This window comes from Vipera berus, assembly GCF_964194415.1.
Source record: "Vipera berus genome assembly, chromosome: Z".
Classification (NCBI taxonomy): domain Eukaryota; kingdom Metazoa; phylum Chordata; class Lepidosauria; order Squamata; family Viperidae; genus Vipera; species Vipera berus.
In genome coordinates, this window is record NC_138205.1 from 88,288,826 (window position 1) to 88,304,529 (window position 15,704).

The window sequence follows — 15,704 nt, forward strand, 5'->3', positions numbered from 1 at the left end:
CTTCTCTTTTAACTTTCTGGAAGTCCCTCAAGACCCAGTTGTATCCTCAGGTCTGGGGATTCCAGAAGACTGATGAAATTACCAAACATGGACTAATAAGCAATGGGAACAGAACCCGTGCTTTCCCTTCCCTTTCCAGGAGAGTAGTAAGTGATAGTTGCTGGGTAGGGACATGAACAAGGGTTTGAGAGGCTGACTGGAAAACTGTCACTGAATGCTGAAAATAAAAATCATTGACCACAGCAGCAGCATAGCAGCAGCCAGGATCATGAGTTTCCCAAATTTCATTCTCTCAGAAGTCATAGGTTCAGGATTTTGGATACATTTTATAATTTAAGCCACTTAAGGTACCTTGGTTAAAAAATCGTTATACCATTTTACCTTGTTAAAGGTTATGATAATGAGTTTTAGTACTATACAGATGGAATTAATTTAATTAATTAACCACAAGAAAGTTAGCTATTATGAGTATCCATCAGATACTGTGTAATGTCTGTTCATAGCCAGACAGAAATTCAAGAGATGGTTTTGACTACCAGAACCTCCTGCACATTTCTCAGTTATCTGAAAAGAGAGCTATCTGCTAGCTAGCCCACAAGTTTTGTGACTTTGGGCAACTGGACTTTCTTTGTTTTGTTTAAAGACCCATTTCTTCTCATCCAAGAAGCTTCTTCAGTTCTGACTGAATGGTGGAGAATGGAAGGATTTATGCCTTGCAGTTAGTACTCTTTCTGAGAGTTGTTGAGGCCACTTGGAGGTTGCCATCAGGATTGCCGAACAGTGCAAATAGGTGTGGAACCTTTTTGGAAATGCTGAAAGGACTGTGTTATAAACAGAAGATAGGTGATGTCATATTGCTCTCCCTCTGTTTAAAGTTCAGTCTTAATGTAGATAACCACTCTGACCCCTCTTTCAGATCAGCTGGTTTGACAGAGGGGTCAAAGAGGCCATCTACATTAAGGCCATCTTCAAATAAATCCTTTCATTCTCCACCATTCAGTCTGAACTGAAGAAGCTTCTTGAATTCATAAAATTCATAAATGAAATTCATAAAATTAATAGCTGAACAAGAGCATCTACTTCTACTTTATTAAGTATGCAATAAGAAGTACTGTATTAGCTTGATTTATCATCCTTTCTGAGTTTCAGACAGAGTTGTAATTGGGAATAGGTCAATACTATGCTGCTGACAGTATCTCTTTCCTGTCCCAGCAGTGATAAAGCACATGAGGCAAACAAATAGAAAATTTCATGAAAGTAATATCAGAAGAAACATTCCTCAGTGCCGATTGTCTTGTTTTGGTCACATTCATGATCATAGCTGAATTACTCAAATTACTAATTTAAACTGATTAAGAAATATGTCATATTGTTACACAGTTGGAAGGCACCTTAGCCTAATCTGAGTTTAGTGTATTAGAAATACAGTCACCCAGTTTCCTCCTCCATCTGATCCCATAATTCCTTAAACTGAATAATGGACTGTGAGCAATGCTGTTTCTTTGACTTGTCTATTTGACATTTATACAAAGTGAATAAAGGTAGCAAGAATACTTCTTCTAGTATTCCTCAATACCATATATTACTTTTTTTTAGCATTGATTTAGTGCTCATTTACTTTTGGTAAAACAGGAAAGTGTGTATTCTCTATCTCAATAGTAATGTTTTCATTCGACCAGAATCTAAATGAAAGATCCTTGTGATGTTACAAATGATATGAATTCATAGCCCTTTTACATATAGCCATATGAGCACGCAGCCATATAACAACAACACACACACATCATATATTGTCCACTGAAAATCCTTGTTTTTATTCTAAAAATCATACCTACCATCTTTTTTCTCTTCCAGAGAAATCTTTATTTTTGTATCTGTTATGTCTTTGAAAGAAGACAGAAACAGAACAACATCACCTTTCTCATTCTTAATTGGGACAACATCCAATAGGCACCAAAATGAAGACTCTGAAAGAAAAATAAATTCAGTACATATATCATATAGTGCTATATGTATGTGTGGTTAATTATAATTTTGAAAATCTCAACTAAAAAAAATCTATTTGCTTCCTTTGTTGATGTGCAATAATACTGTCTTCTCTGAAAGTAATATCATTTAAATACACTACACATCCACCGTGATAATTAATAATCTGACATACATTCTTGTATTGCTTTAAACTTTACCTTTTAAAAAAGACTATAAAGTGATTTTATATTTGGGGTATCTTATTCTAAAATGGTTGCTGGAATTCTGCATGTCTAGTTTAATGAAGAGAAGGACTAGGGATGACAAGATAGCAGTGTTCCACTATCTCAGGGGCTGCCACAAAGAAGAGAGAATCAAGCTATTCTCCAAAGCACCTGAAGGCAGGACAAGAAGCAATGGATGGAAATTAGAACTAAGGAGAAATTTCCTGACAGTTAGAACAATTAATCAGTGGAACAGCTTGCCTCCAGAAGTTGTAGATGCTCCAACACTGGAAGTTTTAAAGAAGAGATTGGACAACCATTAGTCTGAAATGGTATAGAGCTTCCTGTCTGAGCATGGGTTCGACTAGAAGACCTTCAAGGTCCCTTCCAACTCTGTTATTCTGCTATTCTCTCTGTATCGACTCATCTCTACTTGTAGCATTTTATTCAAGTCTAGATGTTTAATTTATCTCTCTACAGTTTTAAATACCTTCAAATGAATAACGTTTTTTCTTAAAATAGAAGGCAAAATATAGCTATTTGTAGCTGATCTGCTAAATGCAGGGAAACTAAAAATAACTAAATGCTTACATTCAACACAGGAATGTATCTAGCTCCCTTTAGTATGCTGAATATACTATTATAAATGTCTTTTGTATGTTGTGTTAACTGTAGTAGCACACCACAGTAAGATTGGTTAAAAATATTTCTTTAAAATACTATTATTGCATTTGTTTAACTCAGTATTTTTTATTTATAGGTAAACCACGGAGACGTCCTCGGACAAGCGCTGGCTCTTCGGCTTTGAAATGGAGATGAGCACCGGCCCCTAGAGTCGGAAACAACTAGCACGCATGTGCGGGGGAACCTTTACCTTTTTAAACATGTATGTAGAATGGGTTTTTATATGTTCAATAATATCATTATTTAAGAGGATTAATACAGATAGATATTTCCAGAAAGAGAAAGACATGCATTTAACTATTTTCCTATTATCAAGTATTTAATGGGGTGAAATTTTATTTCCATATCAATTAATAAAATCCACAGAACATAGAAGAGACAAAAAGAGAAAGAAGAACAACTCACATAAAATGCGTGTAAGCAGTGCTTTTTTTGTAAAAAAAAAAAAAAAAAGTGCCGGAACTCACATACGTCATACAACTCACCTTGCCTACCCCACAAGGTTTACCTTTGTAGTTGGAAAAAAAAACCCTGCAATTTTTAGTGTATCTAAAACACTAGATTTTGTTCAAGGTAAGTTAATACTATTAATGTTACCATGTATTGTGTGGCTTTAAATTACAAGAAGACATTTTATTAATCTTTGGGGACTGTTGTGTCCGGTGCTGCGACAAAGGACTCGGAGACTGGTATGGGGTTATTCTGTTTATTTCCAATACACGTGGCCGAAGTGTCCTTGCATGCCCTGGTAACCCTTATATGTCCGGCAACTGCCGAACGCTAGCCAACCCCCTGGCTGCAATCTCCCGCCTTGCCTCGGACACCCAATCCGGTGTCCAGGAATTCCTGCCGGCCAGATTAGCCAATCAGGAGGCTGGACACACAGAAAACCCCTTCCCCCCCAATTGTGAACTAATCTATACCCTGTTGTCATACACCCCTGATTCATTTCCTTACATAATCCCTTAGGTATGCCGGAGGTCTGTGTGCTCTGGCAGGGTATCTCCCTGGTGGACTGTCAGGCCTAGTCTCCTTCTCCTGGACCGGCCTTGTTGGCACTGGCTGCTCCCCCTTCTGCAGGTGACCCACTGGCTGTGAGATTCCGGTGAGATCTCTTGGCACTGTGTCTGTGGCTGGCTCTGGGGACTCTGGCCCCCTTGTTGTAGTCCTAGGTGCTCCGGCCTCTGTTGGTCCAGCAATGCCCGTTGAGTTAGGGCGAGATGACGTAATTGGAAATGGGAGTGGTTCGTCGTGTGTGTAACTTTGCTGTTGCTGAGTCTCTCTGCATGCCGGTGGGGTATTCTCTGGGGCCCTTTTCCTGAGTTGGTCGATGTGTCTCCTGACCTGGCGTTCTCCTTCCCCCTCTATGATGTAAGATAGCGACCCCAGCTTGTCTACAACCACTCCCTGTGTCCACTTGTCCCCTTGGCCGTAGTTCCTGGCCCACACTAAGTCCCCAATGTTCAATGATCTGGCCGTGCCGTCCTGTTCTGTTTCAGCTGTTACCCTATCCGGGTAGACCCTATCTAATTTGGTTGTCAGTCTCCTGCCCCACCTCATTTCTGCTGGGCTTTTTCCCATTGCCGTGCATGGTGTTGTGCCAGCAAAAACTGAGCCAATCTTTGGTGCCAGTCCCCTACAATAATCCTGCGCAGTGCCTCCTTGGTTGATCTCACGTTCCTCTCTGCCAATCCGTTGCTGGAGGGATGGAAGGGTGCCGATGCTGCATGCCTAATCCAGTTGGCCTTGAGGAAGTCCTGAAATTCAGTAGAGGTGAATTGAGGGCCATTGTCAGATACAATTACATCAGGTAACCCATGAGTGGCAAAGAGTCCACTCAGGACCTGTATTGTCTTTGCTGACGTCATGCTCTTAACAGGCACCACCTCTAACCACCGGGAATAGCTGTCAACCACTACTAAGAATGTCTGCCCCTGGAATGGCCCCGTGTAATCTATGTGTATTCGGGACCAGGGGTTGTGTGTTGCCTCCCACCTGTGTACTGGTGCGTGGGCTTGTTCTGGCCTTGACCTCTGGCATTGGTAACACCCTGCTACCCTCTCCTCAATGGCCTTGTCCAATCCTGGCCACCATAGGTAACTCCTGGCCAGGGCTTTCATGCGCACTATTCCCTGGTGCCCTTCGTGTAGTTCACAGACGACCTTCTCTCTTAATTTCTCTGGCACTATCACCCTGTTTCCCCATAATAGGCAACCTAAGTGTGATGACATCTCATCCTTTCTCCTGAAATAACGCTGGAATTGTGGTCCTGGGTTTTCCCTTTTCCACCCCCCTTGGACCCATGATGCTACTCTGCTTAGTACTGGATCCTTGCCGGTGGCGTTGGCGATGTCTTTGGCTGTTAGTGGGCATTCTGGGAGTTCCTGTATTGTGAGAATTTGTCCCACTGGTGCTGGGTCTGTGTCTGTGTCTGGTAGAGGTAGCCTGCTAAGTGCATCCGCATGGCCCATCTCTTTCCCCGGTCTGTATTTGATGGAGAATGTATATGCTGATAGGAATATTGACCATCTCAACATCCTTGGGGACATTATTTGTGGGGTTTGTCTGTCAGTTGTGAATAGTCCTAAGAGTGGTTTGTGGTCCGTGAATATTGTGAAAGTCCTACCATATAGATAATCGTGGAATTTCTTTACACCTGCCACGATTGCTAACGCCTCTTTGTCAATTTGTGCGTAATTCCATTCTGCCTTGGTCAGGGTTCTAGAGTAATATGCTATGGGTCTTTGTTCCCCATCACTATCCAGATGGCTGATCACCGCCCCCACCCCATATGGTGATGCATCGCATGCTAAGCACATTGGCTTTCCCTCAATGAAATGGGTGACTGTGGCCCTACTGGATAGTATCTCCTTCAGTGTTTGAAAGCTTCTTTTGTGTTGTTCCTGCCACTGCCACGTGGCTTTTTTGTCTAGTAGCCTGTGCAGTGGTTCTGCTATGGCAGCTTTGTGTGGTAAGAATGCATGATAGGGGCTGCTGCTATACCAAATTGCAATCTGTTGACTCGGAACGCCCCCTTGTGGGTAACTATCGTTTGTGCATCGGCTGCTTCCCTGGACACAGTTAATTGCAAGTACGCCTGCGCCAAATCGAGTTTAGCAAAGATGGCACCGTTCTGGATAGTCGCGAGGACCTGCTTCACCGTCGGGACTGGGTAAGCATGCTGATTTAAAGCACAGTTCAGTGTCGCTTTATAGTCGGCACATATCCTCACGTCACCATTGGGTTTGAGAGGGGTGATGATGGGTGTCTCCCAGGGTCCCCCTTCTACCGGTTCTAGCACTCCTTGGCCCACTAACTTGTCTAACCCGGCTTCTATTTTTTGTTTAAGGGCGAAGGGGACTCTCCTAGCCTTAATCCTTATAGGGTTTACTGAGGGGTCTAATTTAAAGTTAATGGGTGGACCCCTGTACTTCCCCAATGTCCCATCGAAGACGTCTGCGTAGCGGTCGCAGATGGATTCTAGGGTTCAGTGCTGTACCATATTAATCCCCCGACCCAGATACCTAATGGTCCGAACCAGTTGAGACCGATTAAACTGGTTCTCTGTCCCTCTGTGACTAGAAGTTCTAGTGGCCCTTTAAACCTCTTAAAACAGACGTCGATGGTGACTCTTCCCTTCACTTTAATGGGTGTCCTTTGGAAATCTGCTAGTTGTATGTGTGTGTGTTTAATGGGTACCCGACGCCCGCTTCTGGCCTCAATGTGTGCCAACGTTTCCCTCGAGATTATGGACACCGCTGCCCCCGAATCTACCTCCATTCTGCAGGGAATGCCCTGCAGACGGACCTCAATTTTTAATTTGGGGCTCAGCACCTGGTTGATGGCCTCAACCTTTCCCCGGCTAGGGTTCCGTGCCTGTGGCCTGTGGGTCTCTTTGCCACTATTGCAGGGGGTTACCTTACCTGTGGCCCAGGTGTCGATGTCGTGGAGGTTTTAGCACAGTTTGCTTCTGCAGATTATTTGAATGTGGCCGGTTTTCCCGCAGTTCCGGCATTTCGCATTCCTGAACCTGCAGCTAGCGTGCGGATGATTTCCCCCACAGCTTCCACATTTGGACTCTGGGTCCCTTTGTCTGTTTGGGCTCTCCCTCAGTGATTTGGGTTGTTGAGATGATGGCGGTCTTCTGGGTCGGTCAGTGTCGTCCGATCGGCTTGCTCTTGTGGTGGCCTTCCCAAATTTCCGGGTGATCTCGTCGATGTCCATCTCCCATGGGTAGTCCTTCACCCCACCATGCACAGGGCACTCTTGGTGGATGGATCCGGCCGCGCCATTGCTGTTGTGGGGGGGTCACGTTGCCCGGTGGCTTCGTATGTCAGCAGTTCGTCCAGGACTTCTTGTACTTCTTAGATCTGATTAAACCTCATACTGTAGGTCTACCTTTACATCTGACCAATACATAATTACTATATATTATTATTAATAATAAAACCTCCAAATCACAAGACATTGGCTTTATTCTTATTCTTCCCCTCTGCAGTTTCAATATAAAGTATAAAAGACTAAAAAGAGATTTTCATAGACATCCCAGCCTTTGAACTACCCAAGGAACTGAAACAGCAAAATTTTGCTGTTCGGCAAGCTTCCATGCCAGCCGCCTTTCTTTCCTCTTGCTTTGCCTCTTTTTAACTTCTCACCCCACCTTCTGTAAGAGAAGGCAAAAGGCTCGCTCACCCTCTTGTGAAAGACGGCCTCCATATTTACCGGTATGTGTCTCTCACACCACCATCGGCTTCCACAGTACATGGTCTGACCCAGCCAATCAAGCCATGCTCTGGCTCCTCCTAGAGGAGGCAGACGTTGCCGGAGGGGACCCCACTCACATGGAACCGCCAGCAGGACATTTTCAAAAGCAAACAAGGATAGGAAAGGCAACAATAGGAAAAGAATGTAACTCTGGAAAATTTGTCAAAAAAAGGTGCCAGAACTCCGTTCTGGTGCATTCTATGACAAAAAAAGCCCTGCATGTAAGACTCTTTAGGAGATTTGTCTAATATTCCATATGCCATTATATACTGAGTGTACTAGATTCACTATTAGTACTAAGAAATGTATTTATTACTATTGAGTTATGTCTTTACTAGGCTAAAAATCAAACTAGTGCACATGGGTCAGCCATTTCAACCTTTGACTTTGGTATACTCCACTTTTTAAGGAAGGGTTTCTCAACTTCCAACAACTTTATGCCAGGCACAAGCAACTAAAGCCACTCTAATGACTTCTTTATTGACTTTATTAGTTTTATATTACAAGAATCTTCCCAGACTGTCTTTCTTCCCCTGGGGACAAGCAAATAAGGTTTCATGGATCTTGGGATGGGAATCGGGTCAGCTTTATATCTCTTAGGGACGCGGTGGCTCAGTGGGTTAGGACGCTGAGCTTGTCGATCAGAAGGTCGGCAGTTTGGCGGGTCGAATCCCGAGTGCCGCATAACAGAGTGAGCGCCTGTTACTCGTCCCAGCTTCTGCCAACCTAGCAGTTCGAAAGCACGTAAAAATGCAAGTAGAAAAATAGGGACCACTGCGGTGGGAAGGTAACAGCGTTCCGTGCGCCTTTGGCGTCTAGTCATGCCGGCCACATGACCACGGAGACGTCCTCGGACAAGCGCTGGCTCTTCGGCTTTGAAACGGAGATGAGCACCGGCCCCTAGAGTCGGAAACAACTAGCACGCATGTGCGGGGGAACCTTTACCTTTACCTTTTACCTTATATCTCTTACAGCTGTGCAAGGTCTCAGGGCTAATTTCCTGCTTGATCTCTCCTTCTACCCTTACTGATAGCTTCCCAACACTTCCCAACAGAATCCATGCTGCCTGGGGATTCTGAGAATTTAAGATTATATATCTTAAAGTTGCCAAAACTGAGAAACAATCTTCTAAAGTAATCTAATATAACAGTGCCTCCTGCCATTCCAGCACACAAACACGTTATAGAAGTATCTTGGAATTCAGTTATATAAAATTGTCTGTAGTCTAAAATTTACTAGCAAGAGCTATTGGGTTTAGAGAAATACAGTATTCCTTTCCAACTGTCTATTCCTATTTTTTCCTACTCTAGAGTTCTTTCAAGATTTTTCCTAAGCAAATTTCTTCAGCATTCACATTAAATTTATTCCAGAGGACCTCTCCCTTACAATGTTTCAATATGATGGCCACTAACCAGAAAAGATTTACACAAAATCATGAAGACCAGGACTAAGAGTAGATATTATTTACACAAACTCCTTTTATATTTCATTGAATTTGTATGTGAATCTCTACTTTGAAAATAGCTATGCTTGCTATTTTATTTATTAAAGTATTTTTTTAATCTGTATGTCCATGGAAATTAGAAAACCTATGAATATGTAGGCATATGAGAGGATTGTTTGAAATATTTTGTCTCTCTTTAAAATGTTCATAGTAAAAGATATCCTCTTTCGCTACAATTGTGAGCAGAAAGGGCACTGCTACTGTCAATAAGCATTGTCTGGCATCTCCAGTTTGAATGCATTTCTTTCCACAGCTCAACACAATCAAAAAGTAAAATACAATAAAGAAGGTAAAGTTAATACCATACAAAATCATAATATCATTGCATTAGAATTCAACCAGCATTGAACTGAATTCTTTTCAACTGAGGAACCACTAGATATGATTAGATCATATGATTAGGTCATATGTGGTCAGTCTGTATTTTTAAAATCTGTACCTGGTAGATCTCACGTTTTCTCTGCTAGGGTTCTCTTTCCCATAACCCAACTGTAAAAAACTTTAATTTAAAATTTGGCACAATCTTTTCTCTTTGAACCAGTTATATGGTTCAAATTTTGGCACTTTCAAGTAAGGAAAAACCTATGTTTCAATCCTTTGGGAATCATTGCCAATCAGTAAAGAAAATACTGTGTTAAAGAGATCACTCATCTAACTTGGTATAAGGCAAATTTGGTATAATTTGGTATAATTTGGTATAATTTGGTATAATATAGTAAGCCCATCTATATTAAACTCTTCACCATCCCTACCACTTGACTTTTCTTCTGTGGGTGGTATAGTAATTACGAAGATACAGCAGAAGCAGATGTCATCATTTCCTCATTTATTATTTTAACCTCTGGTTTTGATACTAGTCATGTCTACAGTTCTGGTGTACCACTTTTATAACAGTCATAAATTAAAGAGGCCCTCTCAGTTAATGTGCAAGGCAAGGCAAACTAAGTCAATCTAAATCAAAGAAAAAAATTCCTACCAGTGGATTGGATTTAAGGATATAAGTGTTCACAGAGAAGAAGAGGTCAAAGAGACAACAGCATAGCAATGAGGATTTGTGAGTGATGTGATCACAGTGAAACAAAGATAAAGAGGTTCTAGGAAAAAAAACACAATGCAATCTGTAGTACAGACAATTGGATTACAAAACAAATGTATTCTAGGCTCTGAGTGCACTTATTGATGATGAATATGCTTCAGCTTCCATCCAAGCACAGATGGTACTATTAGTTGATTAATTATGAATCCTGGCACTGCAAAGCCACTTGATATTTCCAAATAGTCCTACTCATGTTTTTAGCTTTTCTCCACAATGTGTATCCTAATTAGAAGCTGGCCTTACTCTCATGGGCTAGACAGGCAAAATCAAGGTTAGAGAATGAGGAAAGTTGTGGATGTGTTTTTGTAGAACAGAAAAAAGAAAGATTCATGGCCTGTCTTCCTATTCCTTTAAAACAATCTTATTTGCTATCACTTCATATCCACAATAGTGACTGAGTCTGCTTGGTCCCCTGCCTGCTAATCAAGTCTTGTAAGTTGCTAGGTATAGCAGATAAGAACATTTGGTTTTGAACGTAATACCATAGGATGAGGATTATGCCATTTCCTGCCTGATTATGGATTTAGTAAAAAACTAAAGAGGCTTTAACTATAGGTCTATAGAAACTTCCATATCTGTGAATTGGTTACACACAGAGCATCCAGAGGATAAAGTACTTTTGTTAAAATGATGAAAGTAATTTTCCTCATTGTGACACAAGTTCTGCTTGTTTCATAAGAGCATGTGGTATTATTATGCAAGTACAAAAAAGGAAGAACTTTATACATTCTGGGACTTTGCAACCATCATAAATACATTTATTTATTTATTTAATTGATTTTATATATTGCCCTATTCCCGAAGGACTCAGGGCGGTTTACAGGGTGAGTTAAAACAATACAAATAAGTACACTTTAAAATAGAATTAAATTAAGACTAGCCCACAATTAAACAAATTTAAATTAAATTAAATTAAATTAAATTAAATTATTAAATTAAATTAAATTAAATTAAATTAAATTAAATTAAATTAAATTGAAATTAAAATTAAAATTAAAATAATTAAAATTAAAATTAAAATAATTAAAATTAAAATTATAATAAAAATTAAAATTAAAATAATTAAAATTAAAATTATAATAAAAATTAAAATAAAAATTATAATAAAAATTAAAATAAAAATTAAAATAAAAATAAAAATAAAAATAAAAGCCTCTCAGTCCAGGCCAGCAAGTTCAAACAACCAAGTTTTAAGGTCCCGGCGAAACAAGCGAAGGTCTGGGGAAGTCCGAAGTTCTACCAGCAGTTCATTCCATAGGGCAGGCGTGCCCACAGAGAATGCCCTCCCCCTTGGAACCATCCGTTGGCATTCCCTAACCGGTGGAACCCTAAGGAGGCCCTCCCAGTGGGAGCGCACAGGACGCTGGGAGGCTGATGCTGGCAGAAGGTGCTCCCTGAGATAATCCGGACGCATGCCATTTAGGGCTTTATAGGTCATCACCAGCACCTTGAATCTCACCTGGAGGAGAATTGGAAGCCAATGCAGCTCGCGGAGAAGAGGTGTTACATGAGAGTATCGGGAAACTCCCATTGCTACTTGCACAGCTATATTTTGCACCAGCTGAAGCCTCCGAGTGGTCCTCAAGGGCAGCCCCATGTAGAGAGCGTTGCAGTAGTCTAACTGGGAGGTAACGAGCGCATGAGTGACTGTGCATAGGGCATCTCGGTCCAAATAGGGTCGCAACTGGTGCACCAGGCAAATCTGGGCAAAAGCCCCCCTGATCACAGCTCCTATATGATCTTCCAAACTGAGCCGTGAATCCAGGAGAACACCCAAGTTACGAGCCCTATCAACAGGGTGTAACACCTCATCCCCCATCGTTAATGATGGACAAAAATGATTCACCCGAGATGCCGGTATGTACAGCCACTCAGTCTTGGCAGGATTGAGTCGAAGCCTGTTTCTTCCCATCCAAACCTGAACCGCCTCCAGGCAACGGGACATCACGATGAGGGCATCACTGGGTTGGTTTGGGGTGGAAAGAAAAAGCTGGGTATCATCAGCATACTGATGATACCTCACCCTGAAACCCCGAATGATCTCACCCAGCAGCTTCATATAGATGTTGAGCAGGAGGGGAGAGAACCGACCCCTGAGGAACTCCACAAACGAGAGGCCTCGGGGCGTATCTCTGCCCTCCCATCAACACCGACTGTGAACGGCCCAGGAGTTAGGAGGAGAACCACTGTAAAACAGTGCCCCCCACTCCCAGTCCCCTGAGTCGTCACAGCAAGATACCATGGTCGATGGTATCAAAAGCCGCTGAGAGGTCTAATAGGACTAGGACAGAGGAACAATCCCTGTCCCGGGCCTGCCAGAGATCATTTACCAGTGCAACCAATGTCGTGTCCATGCTGTACCCGGGCCTGAAGCCCGATTGGCACGGGTCAAGATAATCGGTTTCGTCCAGGAACATAGGGAGCTGATGTGCTACCACACTCTCAACAACTTTCGCCAAAAAGCGAAGGTTGGAGACCGGATGATAGTTGTTCAAAATCGCTGAATCCAGGGCAGGCTTCTTGAGAAGGGGTTTCACCACTGCCTCCTTCAGGGAGGCGGGGAAAATACCCTCCCTTCAGCCTCGTGTCTTCTCCCAAGCTGAATAAACCAGCCAGGAGGGGCACGGGTCCAATAAATAGGTGGTAGAGCTCAGCCTAGTTGAATTTCTTACATCAAGGCAAACTTCGCCAGGCTTTTACAAGCTTTCTCTGAGATGCCCAATTTATCTCTCTGTGTAGAATAGAATAGAATAGAATAGAATAGAATAGAATAGAATAGAATAGAATAGAATAGAATAGAATAGAATAGAATAGAATAGAATAGAATAGAATAGAATAGAATAGAATCTGGAAGGGACCTTGGATATTTTCTAGTCCAGCCCCCAGCTCAAGCAGTAGAACCTATACTATCTCCAGTGATGGAGCACCCACAATTTCCGGAGGCAAGCTGTTCCACTGGTTAATTGTCCTCTCTGTCAGGAAGTTTCTTCTTAATTCTCTTTGATCAGTTTCCAACCATTGTTTCTTGTCCTGCCCACTGGTGCTCTGGTGAACAAAGTGACCCTCTCTTCCTTGTGGCAGCCCTTCAAATACTGGAATACTGCTATCATGTCTCCCCTATTTCTTTTCTTTAGACTAGCCAAACCCAAGTCCCGCAGCCATTCTTCGTATGTTTTAGTCTCCAGGCCTTTGATCATCTTAGTTGTTCTTCTCTGAATTTTTTCCAAACTCTCAACATCTTTTTTGTGATATGGTGACCAAAATTGGCTGCAGTATTCCAGATGTGGTCTTACTAGGGTTTTATAAAGCGGTATGAATACCTCACATGATCTTGATTCTATGCCTCTGTTTATACAATGCATAATTGTGTTCGCTTTTTTGGCTGCTGCTGCACATTGTTGGCTCAAGGTTAAGTGATTGTCCACTAGGACTCCAATGTTCCTCTCACAGTTACTGTTTTTAAGCCAGATCTTCCCGATCTGTACTTATGTTGTTGTTGTTGTTAGTTGTGAAGTCGTGTCCGACCCATCGCAACCCTATGGACAATGTTCCTCCAGGCCTTCCTGTCCTTCCTGTACTTATACCTTTGATTTTTCCTGCCTAAATGTAACTGAACTCCACACTGAAACTCATTTTGTTGGATAGGGCCCATTGTTCAAGTTTGCCAAGATCTTTTTGTATACTGAATTTGTCTTCTGGGGTGTTGGCTACTCCTGCCAGTTTGGTGTCATCTGCAAATCTGATGAGTTCCCCTTCAATTCTCTCATCTAAGTCATTGATAAAGATATTGAAGAGTACTGGGCCTAAGATGGAATCTTGTGGTACCCCACTGCTTACTTCTCTCCATGTGGATGTACTGCCATTGAAGACTACTCTTTGAGTATGGTTTGCCAGCCAGCCAGAGATCCATCTGGTGGTGATGTTGTCTATTCCAGCTTTTTCTAACTTTCCAAGGAGTAGGTTGTAGTCTATTGTATCAAATGCCTTACTGAAGTATACTATATCCACAGTATTTCACTGGTCAATTAGTTTAGTCACTTTGTCGAAGAATGAAATAAGATTGGTTTGGCATGATCTGTTTTCAAGAAACTCGTGCTGGCTACTAGTTATAACTTTGTTTGTTTCTAGTTGTTCACAGATCTGTTTTTTAATTATATTTTCTAGGATCTTCCCAGGTATTGATGTTAAACTGATTGGTGTGTAGTTTCCTGGGTCTGTTTTTCCCCCCTTTATTGAAGATGGGAACCACACCAACCCTTTCCCAATCTTCAGGTACTTCTCTGGTGCTCCAGGATTTTTGAAATATGTGGTGCAATGGTTATGAGATAATATCAGCCAGCTCCTTCAGAACTCTGGGATGTAATGTGTCAGGTCCCGGTATTTATATTTATATCCAACAAGGTCAGACAGCTGTTCTCCTACCATTTCCTTGCTTATTTTAATTTTTGTCTAATTTGTCTTTTGCAGTGTTTTTTTTATATGTTGGGCTATAGTTTCTTTTGTGTGAAGACTGATGCAAAGTATGAGTTAAGCAGGTCCGCTTTCTCCCTGTTGCCTGTTATTTCCTTGCCGTCTTCTCTATTTAGTGGACCTACAGTTTCCTTGACTTTTTTCTTGTTAATATGTTAGAAGAAACTTTTTTTATTATCCATGATTTCTGTTGCAAGTCTTTGTCCATTCTGAGCCTTTGCTTTCCTGACTTCATCTTTGCATGGCAGTCTGCTGATAATCGGCCTTAGTCATGTGCCCCTCTTTCCATTTTTTGTATTTGTCCATTTTGTCTTTCAGTTTGTCAGAGAGATCTTTGCACAGCCATGCTGGTTTCTTTTTGAATTTCTTGTTTTTCTTTTTCAGTGGTATTGTGCTGGACTGGGCTTTTATGATCACATTTTTCAGAGTTTTCCATGCTTCTTGTGTTGTTTTCCCCTTTAGGATTTTCATCCATGGGATCTTTCCTAGGTTCTCTCTGAGTTTGTTAAAGTCAGCTCTTTTGAAGTTGGGTTGTTTTCTGTTGCTAGTGTTTGCATTATATTAAATTCCAATATGCCAAGGTTGCTTTTGCCCTAGGTTCTGGCAACTTCAACTCCTTCTATCTCTTCTTCTCTATTAGTTAGAATTAAGTCCAGTATGGCTTTATATCTAGTTCCCTCCTCCACCTTTTGGATGACAAAGTTGTCAGCTAGGTTGGTTAGGAATCTCTTTGATCTCCTGCTTGTTGCAGAGTTTGTCTCCCAGTTGATATCTGTATAGTTGAAGTCTCCCATTACTACTGTGGTATGCTTCCTACATACATTTGCTAACTGGTTGGCAAAGAGTTCATCTTTTTCTTCTGATTGGTTGGGTGGCGTGTAATATACACATATTGTAATGTCACTTTTTTCTCTTTTATATTGACTCATTCTGGAGATATTTTATCTTGTATCATGTGTATTTCTGTAGATATGTAGTGTTCTCTTACATATAG

At 41.6% G+C, this 15,704-nt stretch overlaps 1 protein-coding gene across 1 annotated transcript in view; it reads right to left on the bottom strand.

The window, feature by feature from the left end:
• The window catches only part of KCNH8 (potassium voltage-gated channel subfamily H member 8), a gene marked incomplete at both ends in the record, with an annotated part of 235,425 nt that overhangs the window by 113,458 nt on the left and 106,263 nt on the right, over positions 1–15,704 (bottom strand). The window contains one exon of the mRNA XM_081346252.1: positions 1,836–1,967. Coding sequence (XP_081202378.1) covers positions 1,836–1,967 — 132 coding nt within the window. The remainder of the gene's footprint in view (positions 1–1,835; positions 1,968–15,704) is intronic.